Source organism: Pantherophis guttatus, chromosome 2 (assembly GCF_059756535.1).
Source record: "Pantherophis guttatus breed Tessera chromosome 2, ASM5975653v1, whole genome shotgun sequence".
NCBI lineage: Eukaryota > Metazoa > Chordata > Lepidosauria > Squamata > Colubridae > Pantherophis > Pantherophis guttatus.
In genome coordinates this window covers 30,520,853-30,536,310 of record NC_142064.1, presented here as the reverse complement: position 1 = coordinate 30,536,310, position 15,458 = coordinate 30,520,853, and the positions used below count along the sequence as shown (strand labels likewise).

The following is a 15,458-nucleotide window of genomic DNA, read 5'->3' as shown; positions in this document are numbered from 1 at the left end:
ATGTTTCATTACTTAAACTAAGTAGCATCATCAGTGCATTTGTGTAAACACACTGTAAGTGTGGAAAACAATATTTCCAGAAATTACAGATGCCCACTCTATTTCCATTGGATATTCGTCTTTTCTTTTAGATCCTCCCAGAATTCACTGGCATGAGATAGAAGAGATCCAAAAAAGGGCAAGTAATATACATTACAGTATGTCTGTATCAGGCTCTTTTCTATTTCTGATGGTTTCCATTGGTTTAATGGGATCCAATACATCAATATTGATTCTTAGTTATTTTATATTGATTTTCAGATAAACATAGTTTTCACAGACATTTTTATACTTTGTTTTTGTATAATTCTTGTAAAATGGAGCGAAATCCACATCAGTGGGTATGTTTGTGTGGCCCACTAAAATAGTAGGAATAGTAGGAACACAATCAAATTGTTTTGCAATATTGTTCTAGAGTTCCTCACCTACAACTGAGAATCAGACAAAAATGTGCAACTAGAAGTAGAGTACATATAGGCAAAGCAGTTCAACATTTTGGCCTAGGTTTAGAGAAAACATCACATTTCAGGTTCCATTGTTTACAGTGCTGTAGAAGAGAACGAGAAGGAAATTGAAGAGTTCCATTCTAGGTGGGTGAGGTTATAAAAATTGTCTGCAAAGGACTTGTTCCAAGAAGAGAGGAGCCAGTAACATAAAGTGAATAAAATGCAGACAAAAGGCAAAAAAATCTGAAACTTTGCCCAACAGAAAGAACTTCAAATCAGATGACAAAACGGCTACATTTTGGACTAGCAACCTACAAAGCAAGTTAAAGCCAATAGTGAAATTGCAGCATAGAATTCATCGTAAGCAATGAAGTCAGATATATTATGAATATTATTATGAATGTTAATAAAGAGTGTAAAAAGTACCTTTCATAAAGTATGGGAGACAAACATCATTATGAAACACAAAGATTGCCAAGCTACGATTTGTCCCCTAATCTGTTTTTTCCACATCCATTTATCTAACTTTCCTGCTATCATTATAATATTTGTTTCACATATTTTGTGTGTCTGCAAATAGGTGCATCTTTGAAATCAGTTTTGACTCCTGGAGACTTACTGGACAAATCCCTGCAGTTTTCTTGGCAAGGTTTTTCAGAAGTGGTTTGTGATTACCTCCTTCCTAAGGCTGAGACAGAAACTGGTCCAAGGTCACTCAGCTGGCTTCCTGCCTAAGGTGAGAGAGAACTCAGAGTCTCACAGCGCTTAACCTAACATCTTTAACCACTACACAAAACTGGCTGTCAACATATTATTTTAGATTTGTCCAAATCACAGTTGGTGATTTTTATTAGGAACAATCAAATTAACCCAGAAGACTGTACCATATTTCACGTTACCCAGATTTATTCATTTTATTTATGCTTTCAAAGTTGGAGGGAGCTAATATCGCCTTTATACTTTGCAATCAGGTATTATTTTACAAGGACACTAAACCAACTTTGTGTTCAATCTACTATCTCCATTTCAGCACTTATAAATAGCATGGTTTTAAGTGTCTAAATTTATTTTTTTCTTCATTATGTTGCATAATATTGTGGGCTAATAAATAATTCTTGAGAATCAAAAGCCTTTAAAAAACAAACAAAACTGAACTATTTTCTGCTGAAGCACTGTCAAAACATTTAACAATGTAAACTCCTCCAAAGATTTACAAGACCATTGGTTGTTAATTGGCAGAAAATGTGAATTTTATTCTTTTTTTAATAAAAAATGTTTTGTTTCTATATACCGTATAGAAGTATGCAGGCGAACAGAAATTTTTAGTACATTGCTGCATCTTTCTTGTCATTTTAATTATAAGCATATTTATCTCATCAACTAAAGTGGGGAAACCTGAGTGAGATTTGTGGGTGCTTGGGTGGACAAATCAACCAATGGAACAGCTTGCCTTCAGGAGTTGTGGGAGCTTCATCACTGGAAGCTTCAAGAAGAGATTGGAATGCCGTCTGTCAAAAATAGTGTAGGGTCTCCTGCTTGGGCGGGGGGTTGGACTAGATCACCTACAAAGTCCCTTCCAACTCTTGTTAATCTATCTGTATCTAAGTCACCTAGTTGACTTTTTGCCTAAGACAGGACTAGAACTCACATTCTCCCAGCTTGTAGCCTGGTGCATTAACCACTAGATCACAATGCTAAGATTTTTCTACTGCATTTGTTTTTATATTTACCTCTATAAGTCTGTCCAAGTTATACAATACCAAATGAATTTGTATTTGAATAAAAATGTGTACATGTAAAGTACTGTCTGCAAACAATTATAATTATGGATCTTGTGTTTGTCCAATACAGATTTTATTCATAAATGAATGTATTACTTTCCAAAACAATTTCCTAATGCATTTGTGAAGTTCCTCTTTTTGTAATGCATGAGCAGACAGCAAAAACCATCGTTCAGGTGAAACCTGGTTTCTATCCTACAAACCCTATGCTAGCAGTTACAAGTATGTGTCTGTGTGTGCACATCATATATGTACTGAATTGACAGGTTATAACTATTTACTTCGTTGCCACAAATGGTGCAAAGTTAAACCTGGGTTCTTTGGCAATTTCTCGTCTCAGTTAACTCTGTTTTGCATTTTGGTTTAATGATGGCTTAGCATTTCAACTCAACGCAAGTACTTGAGGGGGAGTCAAGATTGCTTTCCTAATAAGTATGAAATATTTCATTGGTGATAAGGCTGTGCTTACATGTTACGCTTATCAACAGTTTATGGAACCATGATTTACACAAATCATTTTTTTCTGACTTTCCAAGACATAATCGAAATAAACCACAATAAGTTCATACAACATGCACATTACTAATTTGTGATTCTAGCTTCTAACCAAGTTAGGAAAAATAAAGTGTCTATTCAGGGAAATATTTTCAGTATCCATGCACAAGCAACAGACACATAAAGGAGTCTAAAATCAACTTTCAAAAAACTAATTTTAATCAAAACAAAAGAATTGTTGATCATTAACAAGTTTATAAAACAGTGATTTAGTTACATAAATAAATTGATATCAGTGTATCAAATCTTAATTACTTTCAACTTCATGAGGATGTTTACATGGGTGAGGAAGTACAACCTTTTTTCCTAGTATAATAAATAAAATGGAGAGCATGGAACATTTTTCCCTCTAAATAAAAAAAAATCTACAAACATACCTCTAGCATGTTCTCTAGTGAAAAGAACAAGAGACACGGGACAACTTTTGCACCAAAACGTTAAAAAAAAATGCATTAAATGCACAAAGGTACAGAACCATCAGCTAAAGTAAAAGACACTATACTGTAACCAAAATTGGTAATAAGAATATAATGAACAGTTTGGTAGTTAGATCTCCAGTTTGGTTATTTTAAAGCATTAAGACAAGGCAAGATAGAAGGCTGCTTTTCTTCTGAAGTAATTCTAGAGGAAATAAAAATACTTTTGTTGGTTTGTTTGTTTTTAAAAAAACTAACTGAAAAGTAGAACAGTCATACCAACTTTCTGTCCTGCACAAAGTCAAATACCTATGCAGAATAAGATTAGCTTATTAATAGCTCCTGCAAAGGCGTAATGTATTATGTCAATCATTTGGAAAACACTGCAGGTAGCTACAGACAAGGATGTACTACACGGCTACCACCAATGACGGAAGGGCAATGCACACAAATCACACGGGATAACCAGGCCCTTGCAACAACTGGCTAGATGCTAAAGCTATTTTCACTATACCGTTGCTTCTGTAATATACTTTATGAGAAGTGGTTAAATAGATCTCTTCAACAAAATAGCCAGGTGTTTCAGGGACTGGAATCCAATATAATTTGCATGCATACTGCTAAGTTTACAAGTAGTAACAATGTGGTCCATTATTATCCATAGCCATCCCATGATATGAAAAAAGGGATATTTAAGTTTTCTAGGCTAGGAGGCACAAACCCCAAATCTGGCATACTGTATTCTTAATGCTAAGGCTTGCTGCTCTGGCTGTGTTGTCCCCTCTTTACTAGAGTGCCTGTTACAAGTGCACAAGTGTGTATACATATACATATGCATACACGCATCTGTATAAATATATATATATATACGTATAATTTCCCCCTAATTTCCATCCAAGAATGCAATCCAAAAGGTGGCTCTGCATAGATGCCCAGCATATTCAGTTCGTCACCTGAGCCAACCCCTGAAGCTAGGCGCACTTGAGTCTTTTTAATATGTTTCCTTGTTTTTGTTTAAAACCAAGCTACTGCAGCTTCAAGTATTTCGCATTATAGATTTTTTTTTAAATAAATTAGTTAACGTTATATTTTTTTTTCAATATTCCGACATATACTATAATATATATATATACAGTACAATAAATGCTCTCATTCTTTAATTTAATTTTAATTTTTTTTTTCAGATAAATCCCTGAGAATGTATGTTGACAGTCGCTAAGTTTCCACATGCGCAAGCGTTGTGTGTGCCATGCTTCTGGATGAACAAGCACTGCAAAGCCACGTGGGTCAGCCTTTCAAACTATTCGTTTATTTGGGTGGTTGGTTCACTTAAATAAGCTGAAATGTCAGGATGAATTACAAAAGAGTAAAGCTGGAGCCATTCGAGGTACTTATCACAGGATGGAGGTGTTTTTGTTTGGTTTTTTTTTAAAGCCATTGCAATATATTTTTTTTCTTTTCTCTCTCTCTCTCTCTCTCTCTCTCTCTCTCTCGTTTTGAGGCTGTGAATTAGACAGAAAGAATGGGAGAGCTTGGTGGACTTTTGCCACTTGACAACATAGACTCAGTGTAAACCAAACTTCTCTTTTAAGCCTCTCAAATCTTTCATACAAAACAGAAAAGGAAAGGGGGAGGGGGGAGGAAAACACACATACTTTCACAATGTGACATTTTAGTTTTGCAAACTTAGTATAGAACTATACACATATAATACCGGTGTGGCTCTGTTTTAAGTTAAAAAGGATACAAAGGCAGGCTCAAGTAAAAATGTATTGCCCTCCCACCCACCCCTTCCCCATCCATTCACGCTTTTTCTCTTTTTGTCAACCAAATCGTTCGCGAACCAACATCATCAGTTTCTTTTTGCCTTTGTAGATTTGTTTTAGGTTGTCAATGAACTGGGTGAACTGAATGTGTCCATCGTGAGCCATTAAAAAAGTCTCACGGGCCTTACTCAGGAATTCTATAAACTCGCTGTAATGCCGTGGACTGATGTGCGTGAGCCGAGAGTGTGTTGTGTTAATGTAGGCTCCAATTGTGGCATCTAGGAGTTGCCTTAATGGGGCTTTGTCCAAGGACATGAGCTTACCAGAGTTCCTCCTTCCGTGAAGTCCCACCATTCCAGGAGTGGTCAAAGTACATCTACGCAAGATGTCTGACAGTACTGTTGCACATTTGACACTTTTGACCACCAGAGGTATTATAGCCGCCAATTCATTTTTTCCAAGGGAGTGGCTGAGTGCACAAGCCCATAAAACATCATTAATGGCAGGGTGCGTATCCTGATTGTAACTCAGGTTGAGATGTGTCATGGCCAACGTGGCCAGTTTATAGGCCCGCACAGGGTAACCACGGTGTTCCATGTATCGTGCTATAGTGAAAAGCTGTGTGTAGCTCATGCCAGTTGCAGCGGCATCAAGAACAATTTGGTAAGCAGTCTCAAAAGCTATGTGATCCTTTTCACATAAGGTCAGTGCGGAGAGGGCGCAGTTCTGAGGATCCTTCATGGCACACTGTAGAGCAAGCGTCCTAGCACTGCTGGCCAGTTTCTCCTGCTGATGGCAGTCTAGATGCAAGCGGACTATAGTGCTGTTGGACATTACTGTGGTAGCAACAATACTAGTAGCTTCAGTTGGAGTGAAAAGTGTAAACCAGCTTTGCATGATGCTGTCCAGTGCATACACACCTGTAAGACACAGAAAAAAATATTTGTCACAAAGACTGAAGGAAGAGCCAAATACTTGGGAGAACTGCTTACAGAAGCTTCCAAAGGTACCTGCACTTTGAAAACACAGTATGCTCTGCACCAACGATTGAATTCAGCATCAGAGAATCTTATCTTTCTTCTCTAAAATAGAAATATCCTCTTTTTTCCCCAGAAAGCTCCTTTTGGAATATGCTGGCAAAACCAAATAGTTTCATTAAACATCCCCAAGCTTGCTCAAAATCAAAGAGCAAGCTGAAATAAGGTATTTCTATCAAATCCGTGGCTGTCTGAAGCAAAGCACAGCAACTTGAATGGAAAACTTTACGAGCGATTTGGTACCTTTTGGTACTACAGAGACAAAGATGCTGCACCAGCAAAATAAACATTCTTTTTTTCCCCCTTCTCTATTGAAAAGACCAGGGAGGGAAACAGTGGGACCAGGGGCGGGTTCTAATTTTTTTTACTACTGGTTCTGTGGGCGTGGCTTATTTTGTGGGTGTGGCTTGGAGGTCATGTGACTAGGTGGGCGTGGCTAGCTGGTCACAGTCATTTCTGGAAGGTCCTCGCACTTACGACCAGTCCTCGCACTTACGACCCGACTCATTTGTTTGCTTTTAACGCTGATCAGCTGTAGGACGGCCCTTTGAAGCCCCACGGCAAGAGTTTAAATAGTTTTTTTCCCTCTAGTCATCAGCTGGGACTCAGGAGGCAGCAATAGATTGGGGGTGGGACCAAATAAAAGGTAAGAATAACGTGGGTGGGGGGGGTGGGAGGGCGGAGGGGAGAACCGGTTCGGTGACGTCATATCGTCACTGTTACCGGCTCGGCCGGACCGGACCGAACTGGGAGGAACCCACCACTGAGTGGGACCAAGTGGCCAACAGAACTACCTGCTAATAACAGGAAGTGGCTTGTCCAGCAACTGCTTCTGGCATCTGTGGCAGCAGATACGGCAACACCTTGTGTACAGGGGTGGAATTCAGCCTATTCGGACTGGTTTGGGCGAATCAGTAGCTCCGACAATCAGCTGAGAGCGAACTGGTTCGCTCCGATGATCAGGTGGGCCCACCCGCCATCCTGAGCTATACTGACCTATATTTCCTTTGTTTAAAGCCCAGCTGATAGGCGCGGCAGAGTGGATCGCCCTGCCTCAGCTGTTTTACTCACCGGGGCTGCAGTAGAAAATTAAGTTTTAGACCTGTTTTCAAACGCACTGCCCACCCACGCTCAGCGAACCGGTTGTTACACCGGTTGAATCCCACTACTGCCTGTGTATCACAAAGCCAATAGCACTGTCTTTTATGCACTGTATAAAAGTGCATAAAAGACATATAAATTCTCTCCAATATGCTATGGCATCTGGTAAACTTGCCATCTCTCCCACCTTCTACTCATCTCCCAAGAGTTCAACTGCCCCGTTGCCTTAATGGATAGGACGCAGCTGTGAAGATTCCCATTGCACAAAACTACTCTACCTATTTGTCTGAAGGGTTTATCCTGCAATTTGTCTGGAAAGTGATACCTGCAATTCTAATCTAATTCTGCCTAAAATATCAAAGGAATATACACTTTAAAAAGCAGAACTCTAAAGATCCTTGCTCCAAAACCCTTTCACCTATTTTTTTTGTGTAATAATTTTCATCATTATTCATTTCTTTTCATAATTTTCTTGCAATGTTCATTTCATACTATTGAAAAACAAAATTACAGCATTTTGCTTCCCCCTCCCATAGTAATAAGCGAGTATAAAAAAATCACATTCAAAATAAATGTTTTGATCATTCTGCAAATGTTTCCTTGACACAGCTATGAATTGGAAATAAATTTTCATCTTCAGAAAGGACTGTTTCAAGAGTGAAACATTTCTAAAATGATTTGAACAACCTGTTTTGCACATCCCTGTATGCTGATCAATGGAATGTATAAATCAGTCTCAAAGTTGAAGTGGGTAACTTCTGGCAGTTTTTTCCCTCTCCTTGTACCCTCTATCCCATTGTCTATGTCTATTTCTCACAGGCAAGCCTTGACTCTATTAATACTGAAGCAGGATTGTAGCTATTCTTGCATAGTTTATGCAAGTTAAAAAAACCTTGATTGCTTGAAAGTGAACTGTATTTTCAGTGTGACATACACATAATGGATTTATGAATGGATTTTGATGGGACATGTGGAAGTGAATTATGCAGACCATTCAGATCAGGGAACAGTACTGAGAATCCTAGATCTCTTCATGGCTTTTGGTACCATCCACCATACCATTCTTCTGTGCTGGCTGAGGGTGCTGGGTATGAGGGGCATAATTTTGCAGTACTTCTCTTCCTCCAAGGACACTTCCAGTGGTATTGGTGGAAGGGGAACTATCAAGTCCCAGTCAATGCTTCATAGTCTTCCTTCTCCTCCTCCTCCTCCTCCTCCCTTTTCAATATCTAAATGAAGCTTCTGAGTGAATTGTCTGTTGGTATGGAGTGAGATATCACTCTCATGGCATAGGCTGGGTTATTTACAGGATTGCCTTTTTGCAAGAAATTTGCGGGGTCCATTTGCTCCCATATAGAAAATATGCTCCAGGTTCCTTCTGTTAAACTATGCCATCTTATGGGACATAGGACATTGCTTTTTCATAGCTTCCCTTATGCTCTAAACACACCCACAAACACACCCATACCTCCTCCCTTCCAATATATGACAGAGCCCAAATCTGCTTGCTTTTAGAAAAGCAATTAAGGCCTGCTTTTCCCCAAATGTTTGGGTCTGCTTGACTGGAGTTCCCCTTTGATTGTTTAATTATTGTGTTCAATAGGCAAGGTTAAATAACAAGCATGGCAGAAATTTCAAGAATAACCTCTATTTTGTGGGATAGAATAACAGAACTTTGAAAACCTGACAGAGTTTCTATCTAAACTCATGTATACCAAAGAAAATCAAGATTGAATTATTCTGACTTTTTTCCTACCCTTTTCTCTTTCTCAGGACTTCTTTTCTGGAATTCTCCCCTTAACAGCTCACTTAATCCTTCCCCATTTCTGAGACCAAGTCTACATTCCTTCACACCACTTATTGTGGAATACTTTCCCTGATAAGCATGCCTGCTGTAGATTTTATAGAGTTCTCGATTGCGAGCAAGATACGTTTTCTTCTGCCAGGCATTTTAATCAATTTATATGCTAATGTTTAGACAGTATCCATCTATTGCTCTTAAGTGCTTCACCATTGGTATACTGGGTAGCTTATATCAGTCTATTATTTATTTTACTCCATTACGTTGCCTTTGGTTGTTTCTATGGATTGTGAAGTGTTTTTTTCTTCCAAATTTTTATCAGGCAAATTCCATGTGCTGTCCTGAGAAAACATTGATTTAGAAGGATGGCTAACATAATTTTTAAAATAATTTAATTAATCCAGCAATCTCAACAGTGACTAGCTTTCCCCCTCTGTTCAAACCTGAAGTTGTTTCAAAATGTTTGCATTCTCTAACAGATATGGCAGCTCTTTCCAAATTGCCCTCAATAGAAAAAGAGCAATTTACAGCCTCAGTCTCCTTGATTTGTCAGAGATTGTTGCTGGTTGCTACTTTAGCCTATACCCCACTTAAAGTTGAAGGCCTCATGTAGATCTGAATGGATACAGATAAAAAAAACCCCTCAAGAATATAATAAACTCTCAATCTAACACTGCACATTTGTACAAACAAGTCCTAGCATCCGACATATTCCCCAAGGAACTGGCATCCTTTTACACCATTCCATCCCCCAAATAAGACAGAACATGTCTACATAGCACTGAATATAACCTCAACAGGAAAATAGAAATTTGTGTCGTGACTGAAATACCTTCGCCTATAGTCACAGCCAGATTCCCTGTTTGAAATGAGGTGGTTTCTTTAGTGCCCTTTTGTTGTTCTTGTGAGGTCGAACAATGACTGATGGGGTCTATAAACTGAAGCTTATAGGCAGCTTGAGTGCCTCATTATTGCTTGAAATAATTTGCACACATCTGTGCACTCAGCTAACCACACCCAAAGGTCCTCATTTTACTCATCTGGGTCCTGTTGTACTATGCGCTTGCATATACATGTACACCTTTCTCCTGCTCCATTCAATGCTTTCCTTCATTTACATAAACAAACACTCCCTCATTTATTTATAAGCTTGTGTATGTCTCAAAAGTGATCTTTGCATTGCATCACAGTTTCCTTATGGAAGTGACACATACACACACAACTGTACCACAGCACAAAAAGGCAATTTGCTTGCCAATAGAATACTATTAAATCACCAGATATGCCTCTTTTGGTGTGAAGATTAGGAAAAAGTAAATCTTAGAAAGGAGTAACTGAAATCCTAACAAGTTATCATTTTCTAGCCACAGATTAGTCAATAAGAGCAATTCATTTTAGGGAAAATTTACAGTTACCATTAAAAATTCATTTACAGTCCAAATGAAATCTGGTCTGATTTGGGTTTCTTAGAAATTACTTGCAGCTGATAGGTCTAAACTATTATACCCATTAACAAATGTTAAATATATCAAGAAAAACAATTGTAAGTTTTAGATATATTAATATTATGTTCAGGGCAGGGGTGAAATCCAGCAGGTTCTGACAGGTTCTGGAGGTAGTGGAAATTTTGAGTAGTTCAGAGAACTGGTAGCAGAAATTTTGAGTAGTTCAGAGAACTGGCAAATGCCACCTCTGGCTAGCCCCAGAGTGGGTGGGAATGAAGATTTTGCAATATTCTTCCCCCAGGAGTAGGGTGGGAATGGAGATTTTGCAGTATCCTTTCCCTGCCATGCCCACCAAGTCACACCACGCCCACCAAGTCATGCCCACAGAACCGGTAGTAAAAAAAATTGGATTTCACCACTGGTTCAGGAGTTTGGACTAGTTAGAAAGTTCAGCAGAATGTATGGAGAATCCACATCCTTTCTCAAATTAAATTTACTTTGAGAATTTGCCTATTCTTGGGAACACTTCTTTTTTATTAGAACATCAGAAACCTATCATAAATTCCTCAGTGTTCACACCCTGACCCTTATAGCAAATTCAAACATTAAGTTTTAGGTATTGTTTTCAAACAAATTATAACAAGTTCTTCTTATAGCTATAAACGCACTGTGGATAAAATTTCATACAATGGTATCTCAGTACTCATCCTTATTTGGTTCTGGGAGGTACAATGAGTACCAAAAACAATTAGTACCAAACACATTTTTCCCGTAAGGAATAATGTAGTAAGCCAAAAGTTCTAGCTTGTGCGTTGAGTATCAAACAAACAATGAGTACTAGGACAAAATTTTCACGTCAAAATGTGTTGAGTATCAAACTTGATGAGTTTCACAGTAGTTGAATACCAAGGTACCACTGTAATCTTATGAACTGCATTCGTAGCCATTTGTGCTATCTTAAATAGAAAAGGCACTGGATAAATTTCCTTTGCATAATTAAAAAAGCCTAGGGTTACATTTCTGTATAAAATGCTACCATTTTGTACCCCCAATTTACGTGACATTACTGGACCGAGGCCAAAACATCAAAACACCATGTTTTTTTTATGTACTGCTGCTACAGTTTTCTCTGGAAATCTATATGACATAAATACCATGCAAATTCTTATGATTAGTGGGAAGTGATTATATTGTTTACCACACAAATTAGATCAGGATTCTGCAGAGATCAGTGGCAACACATACCTACTTCTGTTGCACATGTCACCAACCACCTCACCATTTCCCGCCGCCGCCAATTTAACGTTGACAATGTCATGCGCATCACCTATTAAAAAAGAGAAATATTTCCCTTGAGACATTTTTGTTGCTTTAGAATATGTTAGCTCTGAATAGCCAAACACATTGTGGTGACTATGTAAAAATATTTATCCAGATCAGCTGTAAACAATTCTATCTCTAATCAATGTATCTTGTATCATGCATCGGCACAGCAAAAGAAATGAGGGGAAGGAAATAATCCCTTAATTTTTGTACTTCTTTGTGCTGTATTCTTTGACTTGAGTTGTGTAATATTACCTCTTACTTATTTTCTAGTTATTTCTTGATACGGAATCAAAGCAAATCTTACAATTCAGTTTCTAGAATGAACAAGATGGGAATACACCACAAAGTTGAACATCGATTTCTCTTTGATATGATCATAGCTTTAATTGCTTTAGATCATCCAGGCTGGGAAAAACACAGAAAATGTAGCACACACTCTACAGCAGTCAATTTTATATTTTGCTAGATCACACATTCTGTTCTAATTTGCTTGCTCTTCTTAGATGCCATTTTTATGACTGCTAGGTGGATAGCTTCTGAGTATTTTCCACATTCTGGTATTATTTGTAAACCTATTAAAAATGTTCTTTTATTTATGAACTGAAATTACAAACATACAAATAACTTTATTAATGTCCATTGCTATTCATCTATGTTCTCTGTATTAAGAACAGATAATCCCTGATGTACGACCACAATTGAGCCCAAAATTTCCATTGCTAAACAAAGACAGTTGTTAAGTAGGTTTGGCCCATTTTAGGACCTTTCTTGCCACAGTTGTTAACTGAATTCCTGCAGATTCATCATTAAGTGAATCTGGCTTCCCCGTTGACTTTGCTTGTGAGAAGATTGCAAACGACAATCACATGACCCTGGGACATGCAACTATCATAAACACATGTATTTATGCAACTATATAAATACATGCCAGTTGCCAAGTGTCTGAATTTTCATCACATGACCACGGAGATGCTATGTGAAAACTGTCATACGTCACTTTTTTCAGTGTGTTGTAATTTTGAATGGTTACTAAACAAATGTCTGTAAGTCAAGAACTACCCATATAGTGTCACTTGAATTTCCAAAATGTGGCATCCAATAAAGCCTATTCATCAGCAAGACTCCATCCATACCATTTCCCTCCTATACTCCTTCAAACTCTGAACAGGACAGTTGTGTGGAAACTGTTCCATTCCTCCAACGTAGTGTTTCTCAACCTCACCAACATTAAGATGTGTGGGTTTCAACTCCCAGAATTCCCAGGTAGCGTTGGAAACACTGATCCAATGGGAGATGGTGAATACTAATCTCATTCATTTCTAGCTTTAAACTATTCTACTAAAGTAGAATAAATTTTATTCTACTGCACAGAAGCAGCAATTTATTGATTCAACACAGGTTAAGACAATTTCAGTTCCAAAGTAGGTGTGTGTGTGTGTGTGTGTGTGTGTGTGTGTGTGTGTATGTGTTTGTGAATGTATGTGAAAGATTAATCCAAGCAGGTGTGATTCTTGCTGCAATATCAGCCAATTATGACTGGCCTCAAAAGATAAGCAGTTTTGGACTTTGGACTAGACAACACCAGGAAATCCCAAAGTTGAAGAGAAATTGAAAAAAAACCCCACATATTGGAAGAAAGCTATAGCAAACCAGAGCTGAATACGTATAAGTATTTTTTCCCCTCTAATTACAGCATTAAAATTCCATTATGGAAAAATACCTGAAGACCCAGCTCCAGAGAGACTTTTAGAAGGGTAATATCCGGCAAACTGTCCATAAGTGTTGCTATTTTAAAAGCATCTTGGGCAAGCTTGAAAATGTGTGATGAGGAGTGAATGTTTTTCTGAATAGATTCTAACACTGTTTCAAGCCTTCGAACATCACCTGCAAGAACAGCAAAAACAAGATGAAATGAATTAACTGTGAACGCTACTTTTATGACATGAAAACAAGTGAAGCTGACAGATACTGTAATGTATATTTTATGTACTTATTTCAGAGATTCTGCATCTAGTGTATCACTGGTAAATAAGATAGCTCATTATCTGCAGCTAGGGGATCCAGTCCGGAAAAGGGAAATGAAATTAGTAATGAGTCAAGCATGTGTATGAATAAAAAAGGCAACTAATACGTCTTTTTAAAAAGATCTTTACAAATAGATATAAAAGCTTAAATAATCTAGATTTATATTTTCAATTTCTAAACATATACCTATATAAATCTTGTGATATATGGTGGAAGGGTTACAGATGACTATGACGAAAGGCTTCTTAAGACATTTGCTAAAGTATGGTTCAGTGAAAACATGTTCAGTCAAGACTTTTCATTTTACAAAGAATATAACTGTGCTGCAGTGGATCAGTGTCTGCATTACATACAGGTTTGTTATCATTAGCAAATAAAAGGAAAATTTAAAGCTAAGCTGAAGTTAACAAATCAAAAGCTTTCTTCATTCATAAGGTCAGTGCACTATTATATTTTTTCCTTAATCAAACTTCCTGCATAGAATCTGCAGACAAGAATTCTGAGGGTATATACGAGAGATACTTTAATGTAAAGAAATTAATACCAAAATATGGAAGGATTGGAGAAATTAATAATCTGCAAAGTAGATAAATTTAATTACTGCCTCACAGTAATGTGAAGAACTAGTCTGTTTGCTTTTAACTATTTATCTGTAATCTATGCCAGGGCTGTCAAATTCACAGCCCGAGGGCAGGATGCATCATGCGCTGGCCACGCCCACGCCCAGTTTAGTGAATACATCACGTGACGCCACAAGTTTGACACCCCTGATCTATGCACTCAAACATATCCCTCTTTGAGGGAGATGGGGTCTTCAGAATTGTGAAAAATAAATGAATATACATTCTACGCTGCATAGAAGTAGTATTTAGGAATTTCCTAATCTGAACATTTTGGTTGGAATCTTCTTCCACCCTAATAAACAGACTGAGAAGGAGTGTTATCCTTGTTAGTTGGAAAAATCTCCATAAATACTAAAAGAAGTGATAGTATATTAGGTGAACATAGTTGCTTCCTGGTCAAGCAACAATTTCCAACAAAAATAATTTTATCCTTTCTTCATGGACCTCATGGATTAGCCAGCACATTTTTTGGCAGTTAAATTGTGTCTTACAATAATGAGAAAGAAACAGTATGGTCAAGAAGGGTGGATATACTTTTATATGAAATGTGGTGGCGAATGTGGATTGCATTTATTTGTACAAAATAGTGTTCCAGTGTTGCCTGATAAATACTAAAATAATTCAAGTCAGAGACAAGAGTTTTTCTTTCTGGTTAGCCAATATACAATTTCCATGTTTTAAGGATTCCATTTTCCATATCCTAAAAGTGATCCCTGAAGGTGTTCATAATAGTAAACCTAGTTTACCAGGGAGACCTTGTCAGTCATTCTGTTCAACAGACTGGTAGAAGATTGGTGCTATTAAGGAGGTAAGTAAGAGTGATCCGTCACTGAAAACTCAGACTAAATACATTTTCTGAAGCATCCTTTGAATGATTTCATTCAAAGTAAGAACACTGTAAGAAAACCAACAGCCAAATAAAATACATTGCATTCAGGCATGAGTTTGGCTTTTAAATTGGCATATCTGGTGATGTTGGTCTTAACTAAGTATACTTTTTTAAAAAAAAATTCATGTGACATTCATGTGAAAAAAATTCAGTTAGCCTAAACTATGCTTACAGGGATTTCCAAATTATAGAAGCAACTATCCCAAAG

General features: G+C 37.6%; 1 protein-coding gene across 1 annotated transcript in view; it reads right to left on the bottom strand.

Moving 5' to 3' along the window:
- Positions 1–2,962: 2,962 nt before the first annotated feature.
- The window catches only part of ZSWIM6 (zinc finger SWIM-type containing 6), a 103,547-nt gene continuing 91,051 nt past the window's right edge, over positions 2,963–15,458 (bottom strand). The window contains exons 12-14 of the mRNA XM_034440961.3: positions 13,434–13,597; positions 11,633–11,714; positions 2,963–5,923 (exon numbers count right to left, since the gene is read on the bottom strand). Coding sequence (XP_034296852.2) covers positions 5,061–5,923; positions 11,633–11,714; positions 13,434–13,597 — 1,109 coding nt within the window. The 3' untranslated portion in view covers positions 2,963–5,060. The remainder of the gene's footprint in view (positions 5,924–11,632; positions 11,715–13,433; positions 13,598–15,458) is intronic.